At 33.7% G+C, this 18,633-nt stretch overlaps 2 protein-coding genes and 1 pseudogene across 5 annotated transcripts; 2 read left to right on the forward strand and 1 right to left on the reverse strand.

Annotated features, from left to right (window-relative positions):
• Nucleotides 1-382: 382 nt before the first annotated feature.
• Nucleotides 383-2,739, forward strand: LOC146946434 (F-box/FBD/LRR-repeat protein At1g13570-like; annotated as a pseudogene). Its single transcript, XR_015026751.1, has 3 exons — nucleotides 383-1,293; nucleotides 1,453-1,608; nucleotides 2,015-2,739. The product of XR_015026751.1 is annotated as an F-box/FBD/LRR-repeat protein At1g13570-like (transcript).
• A 1,218-nt stretch (nucleotides 2,740-3,957) lies between these two features.
• Nucleotides 3,958-8,596, forward strand: LOC146946435 (F-box/FBD/LRR-repeat protein At1g13570-like). 3 transcript variants are annotated; one of them, XM_085744528.1, is made up of 6 exons: nucleotides 3,958-4,200; nucleotides 5,314-5,377; nucleotides 5,494-5,535; nucleotides 6,333-7,217; nucleotides 7,373-7,528; nucleotides 7,972-8,596. In XM_085744528.1, the coding sequence occupies exons 3-6, from the start codon at nucleotides 5,533-5,535 to the stop codon at nucleotides 8,245-8,247; spliced, it is 1,320 nt and encodes a 439-aa protein (XP_085600654.1). In that variant the 5' UTR covers nucleotides 3,958-4,200; nucleotides 5,314-5,377; nucleotides 5,494-5,532; the 3' UTR covers nucleotides 8,248-8,596. The 3 variants fall into 3 exon arrangements, with proteins under 3 accessions (XP_085600654.1, XP_085600653.1, XP_085600652.1); XM_085744527.1 differs by lacking the exon at nucleotides 3,958-4,200 and having other exon boundaries at nucleotides 5,274-5,377; XM_085744526.1 differs by lacking the exons at nucleotides 3,958-4,200; nucleotides 5,314-5,377; nucleotides 5,494-5,535 and having other exon boundaries at nucleotides 6,318-7,217.
• Nucleotides 8,597-10,535: 1,939 nt separating this feature from the next.
• LOC146946436 (vacuolar protein sorting-associated protein 2 homolog 2) lies at nucleotides 10,536-17,036 on the reverse strand. Its single transcript, XM_085744529.1, has 11 exons — nucleotides 16,897-17,036; nucleotides 16,688-16,732; nucleotides 15,772-15,806; nucleotides 15,634-15,684; nucleotides 13,456-13,560; nucleotides 13,305-13,376; nucleotides 12,695-12,766; nucleotides 11,311-11,391; nucleotides 11,175-11,210; nucleotides 10,877-10,935; nucleotides 10,536-10,779 (listed from the first exon to the last, which is right to left on the reverse strand). The coding sequence occupies exons 1-11, from the start codon at nucleotides 16,928-16,930 to the stop codon at nucleotides 10,719-10,721; spliced, it is 651 nt and encodes a 216-aa protein (XP_085600655.1). The 5' UTR covers nucleotides 16,931-17,036; the 3' UTR covers nucleotides 10,536-10,718.
• Between the last annotated feature and the right edge of the window lie 1,597 nt (nucleotides 17,037-18,633).

The following is an 18,633-nucleotide window of genomic DNA, read 5'->3' on the forward strand; positions in this document are numbered from 1 at the left end:
TAAGTTGTTTTTATAAGCTATATTATATTGGAGAATTTATGAAAATAAGTTGACAAAAGCTAATGAAATTTGTGTAAACTGTTTTCATAAGTTCTCTTAAATAGTCAAACAAAACTTATGCTAGTAGATAAGCTCAAATAAGCCAATCCAAACATGCCCTATATATGAGTATGACACTATTGTAGAACATTCTTGTATTGCAAGTGTGACCACACCATTTTATAATTTAAACTCATAAGAGTAAATAATTGTGGTGTTTTTGTTTATTTATTTATTTATTTAATGAAGGTACCTTAGTTTGAGTTTCTAGGTTCTCTCTTAGTGGACCTAGCTATGATTATTGTATGCATACATAGATACCTATATACACTAACCGAGTTTGTTATCTGATTTGCGTATGTACCTTTGTTTGAATATGAATACATCTATCTACAGGGAAAAAAACAAAAGAAGTCTACTCCCCAAAAGGTTATTGATGTGCAACCGGATCCTGATAGAATTAGTTGCTTACCATGTCATGTAATAGATCAGATTCTGACTTACTTGCCAATTAGGGAAGCAGTGAGAACAAGTGTTTTATCTACAAAATGGAGGAACAAATGGCACACGCTTCCAAATCTTGTGTTTGATAGACAATGTTACGAAGACCCGTTAGTTATTCAGAGGAAATTTTTTAAAATTGTTAATAGTGTACTTTTACATCATTCTGGGCCAATCAACATGTTCAAGTTCTCTATGCGTGCTTCCATTGATGAGAGTCTTGTGTCTGATGTTGATCAGTGGATTCTATATCTAAGTAGGAAGTCTATTAAAGAGCTTGTGCTGGAAGTTTGGATGGAGGAACACTACAAGATACCTTGGTGCTTATTCTCTTGTCAAAGTTTACGTCATTTGAAATTACATTGGTGTTGTCTTAAACCTCCACCGTCGTTTGAAGGCTTTAGGAGCTTGAAAAGTCTTGATCTGAATCTAGTAACAGTGGCTCAAGATGCTTTTGAAAACTTGATATCTGGCTGCCCCCTGCTTGAAAAATTGAAATTGACTGAAGTTGATGGCTTCACCCAAATTAATATTCGTGCACCAAATCTCACGTATTTGGAAATCCATGGCGAATATGAGGGTATTAACTTCGACAACACTTTCCAATTAGCTACGGTAGTCATTGATTTATTGTGGGATTTTAACTTTAAAAGCAGCAATCAAGGCAGATCGCCTGGATGCTCTCGTATGCTGAAATTTTTTTATAATCGCCCTCACATACAAAGCCTAGTGATTCAGTCTTATTTTTTAAAGGTATAATGCTCGAACATCTGAATATTGAATTCGACTTTAGGAGGGATATACCTAATACTATTTGATATGAATCTCAATCATGTGTATGCAACTCCTGATCTGTACTATGTATTAAAAACCTTATATTCTGATTTAGAGCCATTTTTCTGTTTTGTTCAGTATTTGGCTGCAGGTGTTTTGCCAAAAAAGATTCCTACATCTTGTATGGATCTAAGTAATCTTTCCTTAAACATAAACTTTGACAACTTGAAGGAAATTTCTGCTGCTCTTTGCTTGCTCAGAAGCTCACCTAATCTTCGAAAATTAGAAATATTTGTGAGGACTCATTTAGTTTAGCGTGGTTTTTTTTTTGCTTGCTGATTTGTGGTTGCACTTGCACATCATGTTTTTTGTTTTCATGTAGTTATTAAGCTCTAGAATTTGCAAACCTTTTTTGCTTCAAGTATCTGTCAATCATTTAGCTTTCGATGTTAGTTTCTAAGACTTGTAGGTTTGAGTGCGATATTGCTAACAAAAGTTATGAATCGATTGCATTTTAAATTGAGTTAGTTACATTGTTAGTGCAGTAGATTCCTATAAAATAAGAGACTAGTGTACCTCATTCTCCATCTTTTTATCAATCAACACAATGTTACCTTTAGAGGTTTAATATGCTCCATGTCCCTCTTATGCATACTATCTTTCCCTCTTTGATCCATGTATTTGTAACATTTGCATACAGACACAGATTGAGGTGCATACTGCTCCTTTGACACCTGCCGGCTATTGTTGGGAAACTATCTTTTCGGCGTCAGCCATGCCCATTCAAGTGCGACAAGTGGCGATAGGTGGCATCTCTGGTACCAAATTGGAATTAGATTTAATCAAATTTCTACTTCTATATTCTCCCGTACTAGAAAAGATGACTGTGAAGCCTGTTGAAAACTTCATACCAGAGTTGATGAGAGGACTAATTCGGTTCAAAAGAGTGTCGGGAGAAGCTGAAGTTATTTTGGAAGACTCTTCATAATGATTTTCTCTTGTGAGGGAAAATTGATACCAGTTGTTCTTGGTCTTTCAAAAAATGGGGAATGATTCAATTTAAAGGCTTGAAAGTTATGTGTTTTAAAATAGATTGTGTAAGACTTCTTATGATGGCGGTTATGGGCTGTTATGTTTTTATTATGTGTCAGTTATGTATAGCAGTTATGGGTTGTGTGTTTCTGTTTTAGAAAAAATATAGAAAGGAGAAAATTATTATGGGATTGTTTTTGAATGGTTTTGAGGGGTAAAGACACTCTCGAAATCTTGAAGGGAGCGACAAACTCACAAATTTCTTGGATAGTAATTGGGTACAATATCTCTTTCCTTAGTTTATGTGTGAATTCTATATTATCTATAGTGTGTGTAATTTTGTTTGTTTTAAACGCTTCTGCAATCAGTAAAAATCAGTTTCTGCTATTAAAATGTATTTTGGTACCCGTTTTTAACAATTTGTTGTTTCTGAAATGATCTTTCTTTTATTGATACAATGATAAGATTACGAGAACAATCATCATGATTGACGTTTGAGGACCACTAATTCTCCTGTTATAGATGTCGATGTAAAGGTGGTGATAGTGTGATACTGATAACCACATAGATTTGACACAACTCTAAACAATATTTTGATGAAAAGGGATAATTTCATACAATTTTAATCATTTACAAGGCTCAATCTGGTTTATTAGATGGTTTTGATTAGTAGGGAGTCAGTTTATATGGTTCTACCACATGAAGGATTTATATGTTGTAATTGTTGAGATATATTGGTGGATATAGTAAAAATGGTTAAATAGACCATTTTGGAGTTTGCTAGACTTTCCATCACCGCTAATGGAAAGATCTCTAGTTACTTTCCTTGCAAGAGAGCTTCTTAGTCACCAACTATAATGTCACCCAAGTGCTACCACCCTTGTTAGCATAGGGAAGTTACATTTGATTGTATCAAGTGATTGTTGGTAAGGTACAAATAGTGTCATTGTGGAGAAGGCCATTATGTGGAGAGGATGTGCTAAACTTCTGAAGAGGTCTGAAGATGGAGTAAGGTGGAATCTATGTCTTATGAGGTTTCAACTAGTTCAAGAACAAAGGGTTCAGAGAAGGACACGGTGTTGTTATGGAGAGAGACTCAAGTTTTTTCATGTTTAAAATCTTAGTTTTTAGAAATTAGCATGAAGATGTGATTAGAGGATTGTAAGCTAGGAATGTTAAAGATATACCACTAGTAGTTCTCACTCTCATTGAAGTTTTTTCATTTTGAACATCCTATTACTTCTACTATTTACATATTTTGTTTTGTAATTTGGTGTTCTTATTCCTACTTAGCTTAGGTTTACCCAAGTGTTCTAAGTGGTATTTAGAAAAGCTTATTCATAACTTATTGTGTTTATCTTGTGACAAAAATATTCCATTAGTGTTCAGATATATACACTTGCAAAAGCCCCTCACCGTGCTTATTTCCTACTTATTTCAATAACTATCCATAATAACTTATTGATAAGACATTAATTAACCTTCATAACTTCTTAGCCAGCCTACCCCTATAACCCTTGATGCAACAATAGCAAGTGAAGTCATCATCCCCACGGTTCCAATGAAAGAGGTGGCTATGGTAAAATGGGTAGAAGAGGGGATGCTGATGGTGAATGTAGGGGCGATGGAGGTGGTAATGAAGGTCATGACTGTGGTTATGGTTCCAGTGAAGAAATGACGTCGAGGAGGAACGATAAAAAGATAGAGAAAATGAAGAGTCATTTCACAATTTGGGCAATGTTAATACCAAAGTATAACCGGAAGATGATTTGGCATCCACTTCATGTTAACCCGTTACGATGATATTTTCTGAGATAGCAAAGTCACTGCAATAGACTCTCGAGATGAATCATGGTATTATTTTTACCCTTCATGTTAAGCTTATTGACTGGTGCAATGATTACTAATGATTTTGCTCATGAGAACAAATGGAATTAATTTTTACTTAAATGTGATTCTTTGCAAATTGCAATGTTTTATCTTGTTCACACATTATTCCCTGCTCTCTTAAATATGAATTTTTATCATTTCTCATGCTTAAAGGGTTGGGGAGGGATTGTGATAGCGTGCCGTGGAGGGAAGGCAAAAGACCCATCAACTGATGTTTTTCACTATGTGTTTACATATCTTTCTCATATTTAGTCAAAATAATTAAAACTAACCCCTTACATGAGTGGGATATGACTATAATAAGCGATGATTCTAATCTAACATCTCTTGTTAAATTGAAAGATATCCGAATCATCTTATTCAATTACTCATGGGTGATTTATTTTGTGTTTTATACTTTAAATTTTATAATTAGTCAATGCACTAGATATAAAAATTAAATAATAATAATTCATCAAATTTAATAAGCTTTAAATCCAAGTTTATATAAAAATAAAGTTAGTATCATAACTCCATATTGTATACGCTTTTAAATGGTGAACCTTTTAAATCAATCTATGTTCTTTTTAAATGATTAGTCTCTAACTTCCAACTCGAAGAATATTTTAGGAGAAAAAAAAAAAACTAATCATGTTTCACACTTTATTTATATATATAAAAAAAAACTAAAGGTTAAATAATAAAAAAAAGTTCAAATGTTTAGAACTTAGAAGAATTCGAGTTTGAATTTTCGGTAGAACATTTTTTTTGTTAACTTTATTTACTTTTTGAACGAACTCTCGATTTTCTCCTTAAAAATTGGTGTTTGAGGTTTAATTTTTTGGTGGAACAATTTTTTTTTTTTACCTCTTGACCAAACTTCAAATTACTCGGCCACCATTCCCTCTAATAATCGGAGGGTTAACACAAAAGACATAAATGCCCCTTTAATACCCATTTTAAAAAACCATTATTTTGTCCCTAAATTTCACTTTTCTAAATTGTCCAAGTGTTTAGATGCATTTTTTTTTCTTTATGCATTTTCTTCTAGTCTCTTGACTCGAGTTGTTCCCTCACTATTGACTCGCTACTGTACAGTTACTGTGTGAACCCTAAATTGGAACCAATCCTTCACTCTATGAGATTCTCACTCCATTTTTTGGTAAGAAGATTTTTGGTTATTCATTATTTCTTCCACTACTTCTCGTTCATTTCAGTTCCTTACTTCTTTATTATTATTTTTTTAAATTAATTAATTCATGTTTTTGTTTGTTGTAGCAATAACATTTCCTGGAACTACTCAATCGGTAGCTTCACATGGTAATTCTCTAATTTCTTTCTGAGTTCAATTTGCATTCCATGTTTTAATTTTGATATATTGTTATCACACAACATTAATTTATTTATTTTAAACTCGGTATTTGTATGGACTGACCTAACACATGAATTGTTGGCATACTCCTAAGTCTCAAGCCTTTACCATACTCCTAAGCCAACCCCTGGGGTTCTATCACACAAGATTGTATTTGCTTTCATGCGAAATTATGACATTATGGGTCTGTTTGGATAAACAGCTTATTTCTAGCTTATAGCACAAGCGCTTATCATGATTAGCACTAATGTATAAGCCCGCATAAGCTATTTTTACCGCAAAAGATATAATAATTTTAAATTGTTTTTTTTTATATGCTATAAGTTGTTTTTATAAGCTATATTGGAGAACTTATGAAAATAAGTTGAAAAAAGCTACTGAAAATTGTCATAAACTGTTTTCATAAGTTCTCTTAAATAGGGTCTAACACAACTTTTGCTAGCAGATAAGCTCAAATAAGTCAATCCAAACATGCCCTATATATGTGTATGACACTGTAGTATAACATTCTTGTATTGCAAGTGTAACCACACCATTTTATAATTTGAACGCATAAGAGTAAATAGCTGTGGTGTTTTTTATTAATTAAATTAATGAAGTTACATTAGCTTGAGTTTCAAGGTTCTCTCTTAGTGGACCTAGCTATGATTTTGTATGCATACATAGATACCTATATACACTAACCGAGTTTGTTTTCTGATTTGCGTATGTACCTTTGTTTGAATATGAATATATCTATCTACAGGGAAAAAAACAAAAAAAGTCTACTCCCCAAAAGGTTATTGATGTGGAGCCGGAACCGGATCCGGACAGAATTAGTTGCTTACCAGGTCATGTAATAGATCAGATTTTGACTTACTTGCCAATTAGGGAAGCAGTGAGAACAAGTGCTTTATCTACAAAATGGAGGAACAAATGGTACACGCTTCCAAATCTTGTGTTTGATAGACAATGTCTCTCTGCTGCCGCTTCCAAAGACCCTTTAGTTATTGTGAGGAAGATTTTGAAAATTGTTGATCATGTACTTTTACTTCATTCTGGGCCAATCAACAAATTCAAGTTCTATGAGGATCGTTCTCTCATTGGTGGGAATCTTGTGAGTGATGTTGATCGGTGGATTCTTCATCTAAATAGAAGATCTATTAAAGAGCTTGTGCTGAAAGTTGTGATGGAGGAATACTACAAGATACCTTGGTGCTTATTCTCTTGTCAAAGTTTACATCATTTAAAATTACGTTGGTGTTGTCTTAAACCTCCAACAATGTTTGAAGGCTTTAGCAGCTTGAAAAGTCTTGATCTGACGCAAGTAACAGTGGCTCAAGATGCTTTCGAAAACTTGATCTCTGGCTGCCCCCTGCTTGAAAAATTGAAATTGACAGAAGTTGATGGTTTCACCCAAGTTAATATCCGAGCACCAAATCTCAAGTTTTTGAAAATCAATGGTGAATATGAGGGTATTAACTTTGACAACACTTTCCAATTGGCTACGGTAGTCATTGATTTATGGTGGGATTTTAACTTTGAAAACAGCAATCAAGGTAGATCGCGCGGAGGCTTTAGCAACATGCTCAAATTTTTCGATCATCGACCTCACATACAATGCCTAGTAATTCGTTCTTGTTTTTTAGAGGTATAAAGCTCGAACATCTGAATATTGAATTTGACTTTAGGACTGACTCACCTGATACTATTTAATATGAATCAATCATGTGTAAGCAACTCCTGATCTGTATGCATTAAAAACTTAATATTCTGAATTAATGCCATTTTCCTGTTTCGCTTCAGTATCTGACTGCAGGTGTTTTGCCAAAAAAGCTTCCTACACCTTGTATGGATCTAAGTCATCTTTCCTTGAGCATAAACTTCGATGACTTGAAGGAAATTTCGGCTGCTCTTTGCTTGCTCAGAAGCTCACCTAATCTTCGAAAATTAGAAGTATTTGTGAGTACTCATTTAGTTTAGCTTGGTTTTGCTTTGCTTGCACATCATGTTTTTTGTTTTTATCTGGTTATTAAGCTCTAGATAGCCGACCCCACTTAGTGTGATAAGACTTGGTTGTTGTAGTTATTAAGCTCTAGAATTTGCAAACCTTTTTTACTTCAAATATTTGTCTGTCATTTAGCTTTGGAAGTTAGTTTCCAAGACTTGTAGCTGTGAGTTGCGATATTGCTAGCAAAAAGTTATGAATCAGTTGCATTTTAAATAGAGTTAGTTACATTGTTAGTGCAGTAGATTCCTCTAAAATAAGAGACTAGTGTACCTCATTTTCCATCTTTTTATCAATCAACACAATGTCTCCTTTAGATTTTTAATATGCTCTATGTCCCTCTTATGCATGCTATCATTCCGTCATTGATCCATGGATTTGTAACAATTGCATGCAGACACTGATTGATCCTTTGACACCTGCTGCCTATTGTTGGGAAAATATCTTTTCGGCGCCAACAATGCCCATTCAAGTGCGACATGTGACGATAGATGGCATCTTTGGTAACAAATTGGAATTAGATTTTATCAAATTTCTACTTCTATATTCTCCTGTGCTAGAAAAGATGACTGTGAGGCCTGTTGAAAAGTTCAAACCGGAATTGATGAGAGGACTAATTCGGTTCAAAAGAGCGTCGGGAGAAGCTGAAGTTATTTTGAAAGACTCTTCATAATGATTTTCTCTTGTGAGGGAAAATTGATACCAATTGTTCTTGGTCTTTCAAAAAATGGGGAATGATTCAATTTAAAGGCTTGAAAGTTATGTGTTTTAAAATAGATTGTCTAATACTTCTTATGATGGCGGTTATGGGCTGTTATGTTTTTATTATGTGTCAGTTATGTATAGCAGTTATGGGTCGTGTGTTTCTGTTTTAGAAAAAATATAGAAAGGAGAAAATTATTATGGGATTGTTTTTGAATGGTTTTGAGAGGTAAAGACCAAGCTCTTGAATTCTTGAATTTCTTGGATACTACTAATCGTGTATAAAATCTCTTTCCTTAGTTTATGCATGAATTCTAAAATATCTATAGTGTGTAATTTTGTTTGCTGTAAATGTTTCTGCTATCTGTAAAAATCAGTTTCTACTATTAAAATGTATTTTGGTACCCGTTTCTAACAATTTGTTTTTTCGAAATGATCTTTCTTTTATTGATACGATGATAAGATTACGAGGACAATCATCATGATTGACGTTTGAGGACCACTAATTCATCTGTTATAGATGTCGATGTAAAGGTGGTGATAACCACAGATTTGACACAAGTCCAAACAATATTTTGATGAAAAGGGATAATTTCATACAATTTTAATCATTTACAAGGCTCAATCTGGTTTATTAGATGGTTTTGATTAGTAGGGAGTCAGTTTATATGGTTCTACCACATGAAGGATTTATATGTTGTAATTGTTGAGATATATTGGTGGATATACTAAAAATGGTTAAGTAGACCATTTTGGAGTTTTCTAGACTTTCCATCACTGTTAATGGAAAGACCTCTTGTTACTTTCCTTGCAAGAGAGGTGCATGCAAGGTGATCCTTTATCTCCTCTTCTCTTTCATATACTAGAAGAGCTTCTTAACATAGGGAAGTTACAACTGTTGAATGTGGCTGGGAGTATGGAGATGCCCTCTCATATGCTTTATGCAGGCAATGTGAATTACTGGGGTAAACTCTCTTAGTTGATGAGTTGTTGTTCCCCATGCTAGGGGGCTCAATGGCCACAAGTCTCCACCATGCGATAGTCTTTTAATTACTCAGTTTTTAGAAAAAAATAACTGAACTTTTTTTATCAATATTAAAAAATATCAAAATCCTAAACAAATGATCACTGTTAAAATACTTTTTCTTATGGAATAATTTGTAACAAACTCAGTCTGACCATACTAATTGGCATTTCAAACATACTTTTAATCTCCACCAATAATGAAGCTATATGCATACAAACTGTTCACATGTTTACATTTGATTTTCTGCACACCTAAACCCCTAAACCATTTTAAAAAGCTCTGATAAGCTTGACATTGATTGTATCAAGTGATAGTTAATAATGTTGAGGTACAAAACTGTCATTGTGGAGAAGGCCATTATGTGGAGATGATGTGTTTAAACTTCTGAAGAGATCTGAAGATGGAGTAAGGTGGAATGGAATCTATGTCTTCTGAGGTTTCAACTAGTTCAATAAGGGCTCAGAGAGGACATGGTGTTGTTATGGAGAGAGACTCAAGTTTTTTGATGTTCAAAATCTTAGTTTTGTGAAATTAGAATGAAGATGTGATTAGAGGATTGTAAGCTAGAAGTGTTAAAGATAGTATATACTACTAGCTAGTAGTACTCACTCTAATTGATGCATGTGCAATTCAATAACAAGATGTTTCTTCATGTTTTTTGAAGTTTTTTCCTTTTGGACTTTCTACTATTTCTACTATTTACATATTTTGTTTTGTATTTTGGTGTGCTTATTCCTACTTAGCTTCGGTTTACCCTAGTGTTCTACGTGGTATTTAGGAAAGCTTATTCAACACTTATTTGTGTTTATCTTGTGACAAAAATATTCCATTAGCTGCTTCTTACTTGTTTCAATAAGTATCCATAATAACTTAATAATAAGACCTTAATTAACCTTCATAAGCTGCTTCTTACTTGTTTCATCTTGGTAATGGCTCCGGTAAAAAAAAAAAATGAAGTTGAGGAGGAACAATAAAAAGATGGAGAAAATAATAAGACCCATTTTCACAATTTGGACAGTGTTGCTACATTCTCAAACCTTAGCTGCAAATAAATTCTCTAGAAAATAGAATATGCCATGTGATCTCATACACCTTATGCAGGTGCCCGCGGTACAGATAAAATTCAACAAGAAAAAAAAGTCTAGCATCTAGTACCGACCGAAGTAGCATATTGACTGCCACTTGAAACATTTAGTTAGGATTGTTTGTCATTATGTTTATTAGATAGATCCTAAACAAACAAACGCAGAATTTATAAATGTTTCTGCTAGTGATACATTCATGTCCCACAACTATACTTTATATCTAACACATTCAAATATAATCAGTAACAAATGAGGTGCCGATAATACAATCTTATTGTTGCTATATATTATACATTAAGAAACATATCTATCAACAGCTGTAGCAGATCTTTATATTCTTCGAAGAGAAGCCAATCTCTTTTCAAGTTCTTCAACATCTTGGGATTCTGATCTGCATGCACAAAGCAACATGGAGGTTTAGAAACGCAGTCAATAACAGAAGTAGATGTGTCTACGCAGCACTGTCCATGAATAAGATTGAAATATACCTTGGAGCAGCATTTTCAGCATTCCTTGAAGCAATCCGACCTTTCGGAGCAGAAGATAACTACCATAAGAAGAGAAAAACAGAATCAGGCCCAATATTCATAAAAGTAATTAAAGAATCAGTGCAATGACAAATGATTTGTCATAAACCAACTACTCGAAAACTCTTAGGAAATCACATAAAAGCTCTAATGCCATGCTATGAACTAACAATTCGATAAACTAAGCCTTGTGTGAAAACACGTGATTTTAATATTGAATCTCTGACTAACATAATGAAATATTGGGCTCAAAACAAACCTGGGATGCAATATCCACTCCAATTTCATCAAGAACCTGTCATGAATAAATGAAAATCAGATATGACAGAGGAAACTTTACATATGTACTAGTAAGTGCTGCTATATGATTATATTCGTCATTTATGTATATGTACCTGGTTAGTGAGTTCTTCTGATTCTTCCTCAGCTTCATCTTTGTCTAAAGTTTCATCAATAGATTCTGACATCATCTCAATCTGCATTTCGGATAACATAAATTGTTAGAGAGAAAAGAAAGATTTTAGTCCAAGTTTCATCAATATTTTCTGACATCATCTCAAACTGCATCTCGGATAACATTATAAAATTTTGGAGAGAAAAAATATATATAATCTAATGCTATGGCTGGAGCCTGCTTTAAGTACTACCATGAGGCTATCAGGCAGGCACAAGCACAACATCTGCTTGAATAGATTACCAAGCTAATTGACATGTGTAATAAAAGAGAAACTTGATGTTGATAAAGCTCTCGCCTCGCCGTGGTTGAGTACAACAGAGTACTGGATTCATTGCAGATCTATCGTAGCGACCATTACCTTGCTTTTGCTAGAAGCTGGTTCCACAAATTGAAGCTGGTTGAGTACAACAGAGTACTGGATTCATTGCAGATCTATCGCAGCGACCATTACCTTGCTTTTGCTAGAAGCTGGTTCCACAAATTGAACCTGTGACCTCCTAGTCACATGGTGCAACCCCAATTGCTGTGACAAGTTTCCCCTTTTGGTAGTTTAAAGTATGTCGCTTGAAGCCCACGTCATAGCAATATTCTGACCCTTACTTATTTTAGTTCTTACACTTACGTTTGGATACTTCATTTTTTGTTGCTTACTGCTCTCAATTTCACTGTCTTTGAAATACAACAACCTCTCTATTGCCCACAATCTTCAAAAGTATTTGTTATTATTCCAACCTCAAGTTCTCCTTCTGTGTTTTTTTCTCTCTTTATTGTCACTATATAATACAAATTTGTCCAGTGCAAAAACCACACCCACTATCGTCTTCAGTATAGTGGCAGGTTTCTTTTAATTTTTTTCGTTTTCAGCTGAAAAGTACCATCTTGATGACAGTTTCACAAATCATACTATACCCCATACTCTTCAATTTCATTATTTCTGCTGCTTATCATTTACAATTAAACATGTTACCTTTATTTAACTCCTAGTTTATTGTTGTTCCTTCAATTAGTTCTTTATCTGGAATATATTGTTAATTTATAGTAACCAAATTTCTATTAAGTAAGCACCACCTTTGGTGGATCATACAATGCTGAGAGACCGTAAAAATTTTCATAAAAGTTCCCAACAGTCTAATACTGGCGAAACACTGGATTGGAGTGCCAAAAAAAAAGACTAATAATTGTTCATTGTGGTGTGCAATCTTTGGTAATTGTCATGTTAACTAACAAACAGCCTCCCTCTCAAAAAAATACTAAAAGCAGTGTAGAATTAACTGATTTTGCATGAAAACATATTACAAATATACACAAAAGCATAAAATTACCGTCATGTCCAGTTGTGCTGATTGCTTTTGGAATTCTTGAATCACTTTAGCCTGCTTTGCCGGTGCCATTTGCTGAGAAGATAAGCAAGGTAATGATTATTATTGTATCATTCTAGTCATAAGCACAAAAGTTTAAAATCTTTAACAATGCCAGAAAAGCATCTAACACATTACAAACTTTAGATTCAATGCAAACAGGAATTGTTGAAAGCACAATTGTTTGCACTTTTTTGTATTGAAGTGTAAACCATGGATGGAAATCATAAATATCCAGTCTTCTGTCAAACATTTCCTATGAAAGTTAAGTTACTCTTAACATATGGGACTTGTTGCTTTGTTTGCACTTTTTTGTATTGAAGTGTAAACCATGGATGGAAATCATAAATATCCAGTCTTCTGTCAAACATTTCCTATGAAAGTTAAGTTACTCTTAACATATGGGACTTGTTGCTTTGTTTGCTTCTTTGGCAAAGGTACATCAAGAGTTCAAGACAACCTCTACCCTTTGGGTCATAAACTGATTGTGTATATCAATAATTGCTATAAAACATAAATAATTGTAGTCCAAAATTTTGAACAATGGAAAGCAGAAACAACCCAGAAAATATACCTTATTCATTGCCACCATTGCTTTAGTGGCACCCTTCATCCCTGTAGAGATTGAAGTGCTTGCATATAATGCCTACAAAAGAAATTTGGAAATTATGAAAAATGAAACTCAAGCTAGCCCTCGAAAAGAAAGAAGAATTTTTTTAGCGCACCTGTGTGTGAGTTGCTACACCCCTGATCTGTGCACGACTTCCCTGCAGATTAGTTATCTGTTGGCGTAACCTAACTAGCTGCCGAGCCAGGATTTTCGTAGAAGCCTGTAACCAGACACTTCATTATTTAGCAATGTTATACAACAATTATCATGCATTCCAAATCAGTTCGGATACACACAGATATGTATAAATTTAATAGTGCTTCCAGTTGGGCAGATACTACAGTAGTGCTTTACTACATTACAACTGCAACAGTTGGGCAGATACTACAATAGTGCTTCACTACATTACATATATTTGAACTCCCTCCATTCAACCAAAAATAAAGACAACAATGTAATCAACATCATAATATTGTTATTTTGAACTTTTTCTAATATTAAATAAATAGATTTCTAACTGGACGGCCCTCTCCGCCTAGCATAATGATTTCTTTTTGCAAAAGGATGTTTATGATTGTTATTAGGCCAAACTAGTTGTAAAAAGAAACATTTACACCAGTGGCAAGGATGAACACGGTCAGAATCCTACTCTTTCTTGCTTGTAATTAAAGATGAGAGTTGCAACAGTCTAAATTAAATAATGCAAATATTCAAAGCATTTCTTCATGGAGATTTAGAGGAGAATTATATAGGGATTCTGCTTGAATAAGAGGTCCTTAGTTGAGGAATGGTGTGCAAATTGAATAATGTTTCGTATGATTGAAACCATCTCTCGTGCTTGATTGGTGAGATCCACAAACGAAGACTGTACGACTTGTGTATGTTGAGACGTCTGTTGAAGGAAAAGCCAACAATTGACTTTGACACAAAGGATACTCTAAAGCTAAAATGCTTGTAGTTGGAGTTGCTTATTCGCAACAAGGCCTCTTCATTTCCCAAAGCAAACATGTTCTTGATTTTCTTAAGGACACAATAAATTGGGTTGCAAGGCTACTCTTCAGTTCAGAATGATGAATACATTTCTGAGTTGATGATGTTCATTATCAATATTCATGAATGGCCAAGAGTACAAGCAATAAAGGAAATTCTTTAGCACATTAAGTCAAGAATGGGTAGAGGGAATTTTCTAGAAGTGGTGGGAATCTAAACATAAACTCACTATGCAGTATTAGTCATCGATTGGAGGTCAACCTCATACTCTTATACGTACTTGTCTAGAAACTTTGTTGCCTGGAGTAGTAAGAAACTGAACTTAGTTGATCGTTTAAATGCAAAAATTGAATTTCAAGCTATGGCTCAAGGAATATGTCAGTAACTATAGTTGAAGATTGTATTGGATGGCCTCAACTAAATACGGAGCTTCTAAGAAGTTGTTGCACACCAAAAACCACCTACTGGCAATGCTCATAATCTAATGTTAGCATAATAAGACAGTGCAATGATAGAACGACACTTCATCAAAGAAAAGGTGATAAAGGTCTGATTACTAAACGGGTAGGGGGGATTTTCTAGAAGTGGTGGGAATCTAAACACACTATGCAGTATCAGTCATCGATTGGAGGTCAACCTCATACTCTTATACGCACTTGTGTAAATACTTTGTTGCCTCTGGAGTTAGTCAGAAACTGAACTTAGTTGATCGTTTAAATACAAAAATTGGATTTCAAGCTATGGCTTGAGGAATATGTCAGTAACTATAGTTAAAGATTGTATTGGATGACCTCAACTAAATACGAAACTTCTAAGAAGTTGTTGCACGCCAAAAAACCGCCTATTGGCAATGCTCATAATCTAATACTTAGCATAATAAGTCAATGCAAGAATAGAACAACACTTCATCAAATAAAAGGTGATAAAAGTCTGATTACTAAATGTGTGTTCCTTTGGACATCAATTGGTAGCTTTGTTGGTTACAGGACTTTCTTCTACAAAGCAGTTTCAAGATCTTATGGACAAATTGAGAATGATAGATATTTGTATGTTTGGATTGGCGGTGAGTTTGACAAAATCACGGTGTGGGTTGCCGTCATTATGACACCATTCAACTGCCAGATCAAACATACACTTATTCCTCAACTAGAGAGAGAGAGAGTGGATGTTAAGAGTTATTAATATTCTGTACTATTATTTAAATGACTTTGATGCACCTTTAATCCCAGTTAAGATGAAAACACCCAAATATACATCTAAATAAAAACTGTTATCAATATCGCAATGTTAATAATGTACTTACCTCATTTCCAGTTTTTGCCTCTCTTTTAATCTCTGCAACTAACTTCTTTTCCTGCGGTACACAAGGCAGTTAAGCACTAAAAGGAAATATAAAACAGAAAGTAAAATCACTAAGAAACTCTCGGTTAGCACTGTTTACCTCCATCTGAAGTGATGCTATCTCTCTTTCAATTCCTACAAGAAAGAAAGAAGTTATACAAATGATAATTTAATTGAACGTGAATCCTTGCTAACTTCTATCTAAGTCTTGCAATGTACATCGAGAAATAAGAAAGAACAAAAGGAAACAAAGAAGAATAATGCAGAAGTGCCACTTTATTAAAATCAAAATATTGTATGAAGTAAACTCCAAGGGTTTGGTCTAGTGGACAAGTCTTGGATACGGAGGTTCCAGGTTCGAGCCCCGCTAGTGCCCTTGGAGGGAGGTAAATGTAAATCCATTTGTGAGTGCCATAAAGCTTTGCTAACACGTACAAATTCTGAGTACATTTCACCTTTAACTGTTTTTTTACCTTGTAATGTCCCGCGTTTGAACCAAGGACCTCCAATTCCATTAACCCTTAGCTCAAATCAGACAAACTACCCAAATACCCAACCCCCCTTCAACTTTAACTATTTGTTTTTAACTGTAAGTGTCCAACTCCAAACATTAAAACCCCCCTACGAATTATAAGCTATGAAGCATTTACGACATACAGAACAGACATTGAACCGTCAACACAGTAATAATTTGGAAAAATGAAATACTTTAATGTAACCAATGTGTGTGAAGTGTCGATGCTACATAGATTATAATAAGTTATGTTATATTCATTATTTTAACTTATTATAAGGTAATTTTTTTCCTATTTAGAAAGGAAAAAAAAAATACTAAAGCCTTTTTCTATTCTAGCAATTCATATTCATATATAAAAAATCAAATGGAAACAATTGAATTTTTGATATACAAAAATAAATTCAGAATTTATATAAGTAAATAATGAGTAAAATAAAACTAGACTTGTAAAATAAGAAGCATTAGAAATAGAAATGAAAGTAATTAATAATGAAATTACCTCTAGTTGCCACAGACATTTCTCTCTTACTTTGTCGCAGAGCTTCTGTGATTGAAAAAACAACAACAGACAAAAACAAAAGCAGAATCTTGATAAGCACAAGTTTGTTCCCAACAATAATAACTAGATCGAAGTTATGACATAACACAGCAACATCATGTGGAAATCGTAAGATTTAGGGCAAAACAAAACAAGAGAGATGAACGAACCTTTGGGTGTGGTTTTCTTCTTGAAGATGTTCATTTTTGAACAAAACCAAAACCTAATTGAAGCAGAGAATGTTACAGTAGCACGACACTACTCTGTGGGCAGAGGAAGAATGTTAATGATGAATTAAAACGATGTTTGTAAGTAAAAAAAAAAAAAAAAAGGAGAAAAAAGCAATGTAAGAGAGAGGAGAGACCTTGGGCTTGGGGAGCGTGCTGTGTATTGTTGGGTATCTACTTGTCTGTTTGTCCAACTAGCCGTTACACACCTCAATTGCCCGTTTCAATTTTTTTAATTTTTTTTTTTTTTTTGTCTCTTTTCACCCATATATTCTAGTGTGGGGAAGCACTTGGGTGACATAATGTCACCGTGACATTAAATCTGGACCATACAACACACATTGCCACACAACATCTACGCCACACAACACATACAATACATATGGGCCACACAACACAACACCTTTGTGTGGCCCAAATTTAATGTCACGGTGACATTATGTCACCCAAGTAGTGAGACCATGTTCTACACCCAAAAATAATTATTTATAAATTATGTATAAGATTAAGATCTCAATTGTCATATATTAAAAAACTATAAAAAAAAAACAGTTGTGTGAACATAACTTAATTGATAAAAACATTGTATTATATATGTAGGGATCCATGTTCGAATTTTGTATTCTCCACTTAATTATTTTAAGGGTGAATTTCTACTCACTAACCTAATGTTTACCGGTGTTTTGGTAAAATACAGGACTAATTTTGATTAGGGTTAATAGGTCTTTACCCCCTATAATATAAGTCATTTTCGGTTTTACACCGTGTAAATTTTTTTTTTGATTGACCACCTTTAAAAAAAATTGTTTTAATTTACCCCCCTAATAGGCTAAACAAAAACGAAAATTTTTTGAAAAAAAAAATAAAATTGGTTTTTGTTTGGCCTATTAGGGGGGTAAATAAAAAAAAATTACGGGGGGTGAATAAAAAAAATTTACCATGGGAAAACCAAAAATTACGGGGGGTAAAGACATATTAACCCTTTTGATTAACCAGAAATCCTAGGACTTGTTGTGCAATCTTTTTTTTAGAAAATACATGAATATTCATCATATTCATAAGTTGCTTTATGAACAAGATGAATAAAACGGTTTTTTGTATGAAAGTAATGTCTTTCGACAGAAAGCAGTAAAGAAAAAAAGCAACTAAAAAGACTTAAAAGTTTAAACGTATAAACTTAAAGAAATGTAAATTGCATTGCATATAATGTAAAGGTGGTTGAACAAATCAAGTTACATACATTTTGTGACTCTTTTCACTAGACACTGGTACTTCGAGTGCTAGAACTCTATAAATGATTTGTGACCTGTTTTTCCTATGAAAAACTATTATCTATACTATATATAAAGAAAACTACCCTTTCAACACTTTTGGGCTGGATTTTTCTTTCCAAAAATGCCCTCAATTTTTAATACAAATAACACATGTAACAAATAGATAAGAATAAATTTAAATATTATAAAAATGTAACAAACACGATATATATATATATATATATATATATATATATATATATATATATATATATATATATATATATATATATATAGGGTGCTTATCAAGTGAGAATACTATTTTTATATGAGAATGATAAGAATGATTTGCAGCCTTTGGATTAAAATTGATGGGTGAGATTAAAATATTACACTCAAAATCTCACGTGACGTGACTTGTTTTCTT

Source organism: Medicago sativa, chromosome 2, assembly GCF_051527215.1.
Source record: "Medicago sativa cultivar Bolivia chromosome 2, Bolivia_mono, whole genome shotgun sequence".
Lineage (NCBI taxonomy): Eukaryota > Viridiplantae > Streptophyta > Magnoliopsida > Fabales > Fabaceae > Medicago > Medicago sativa.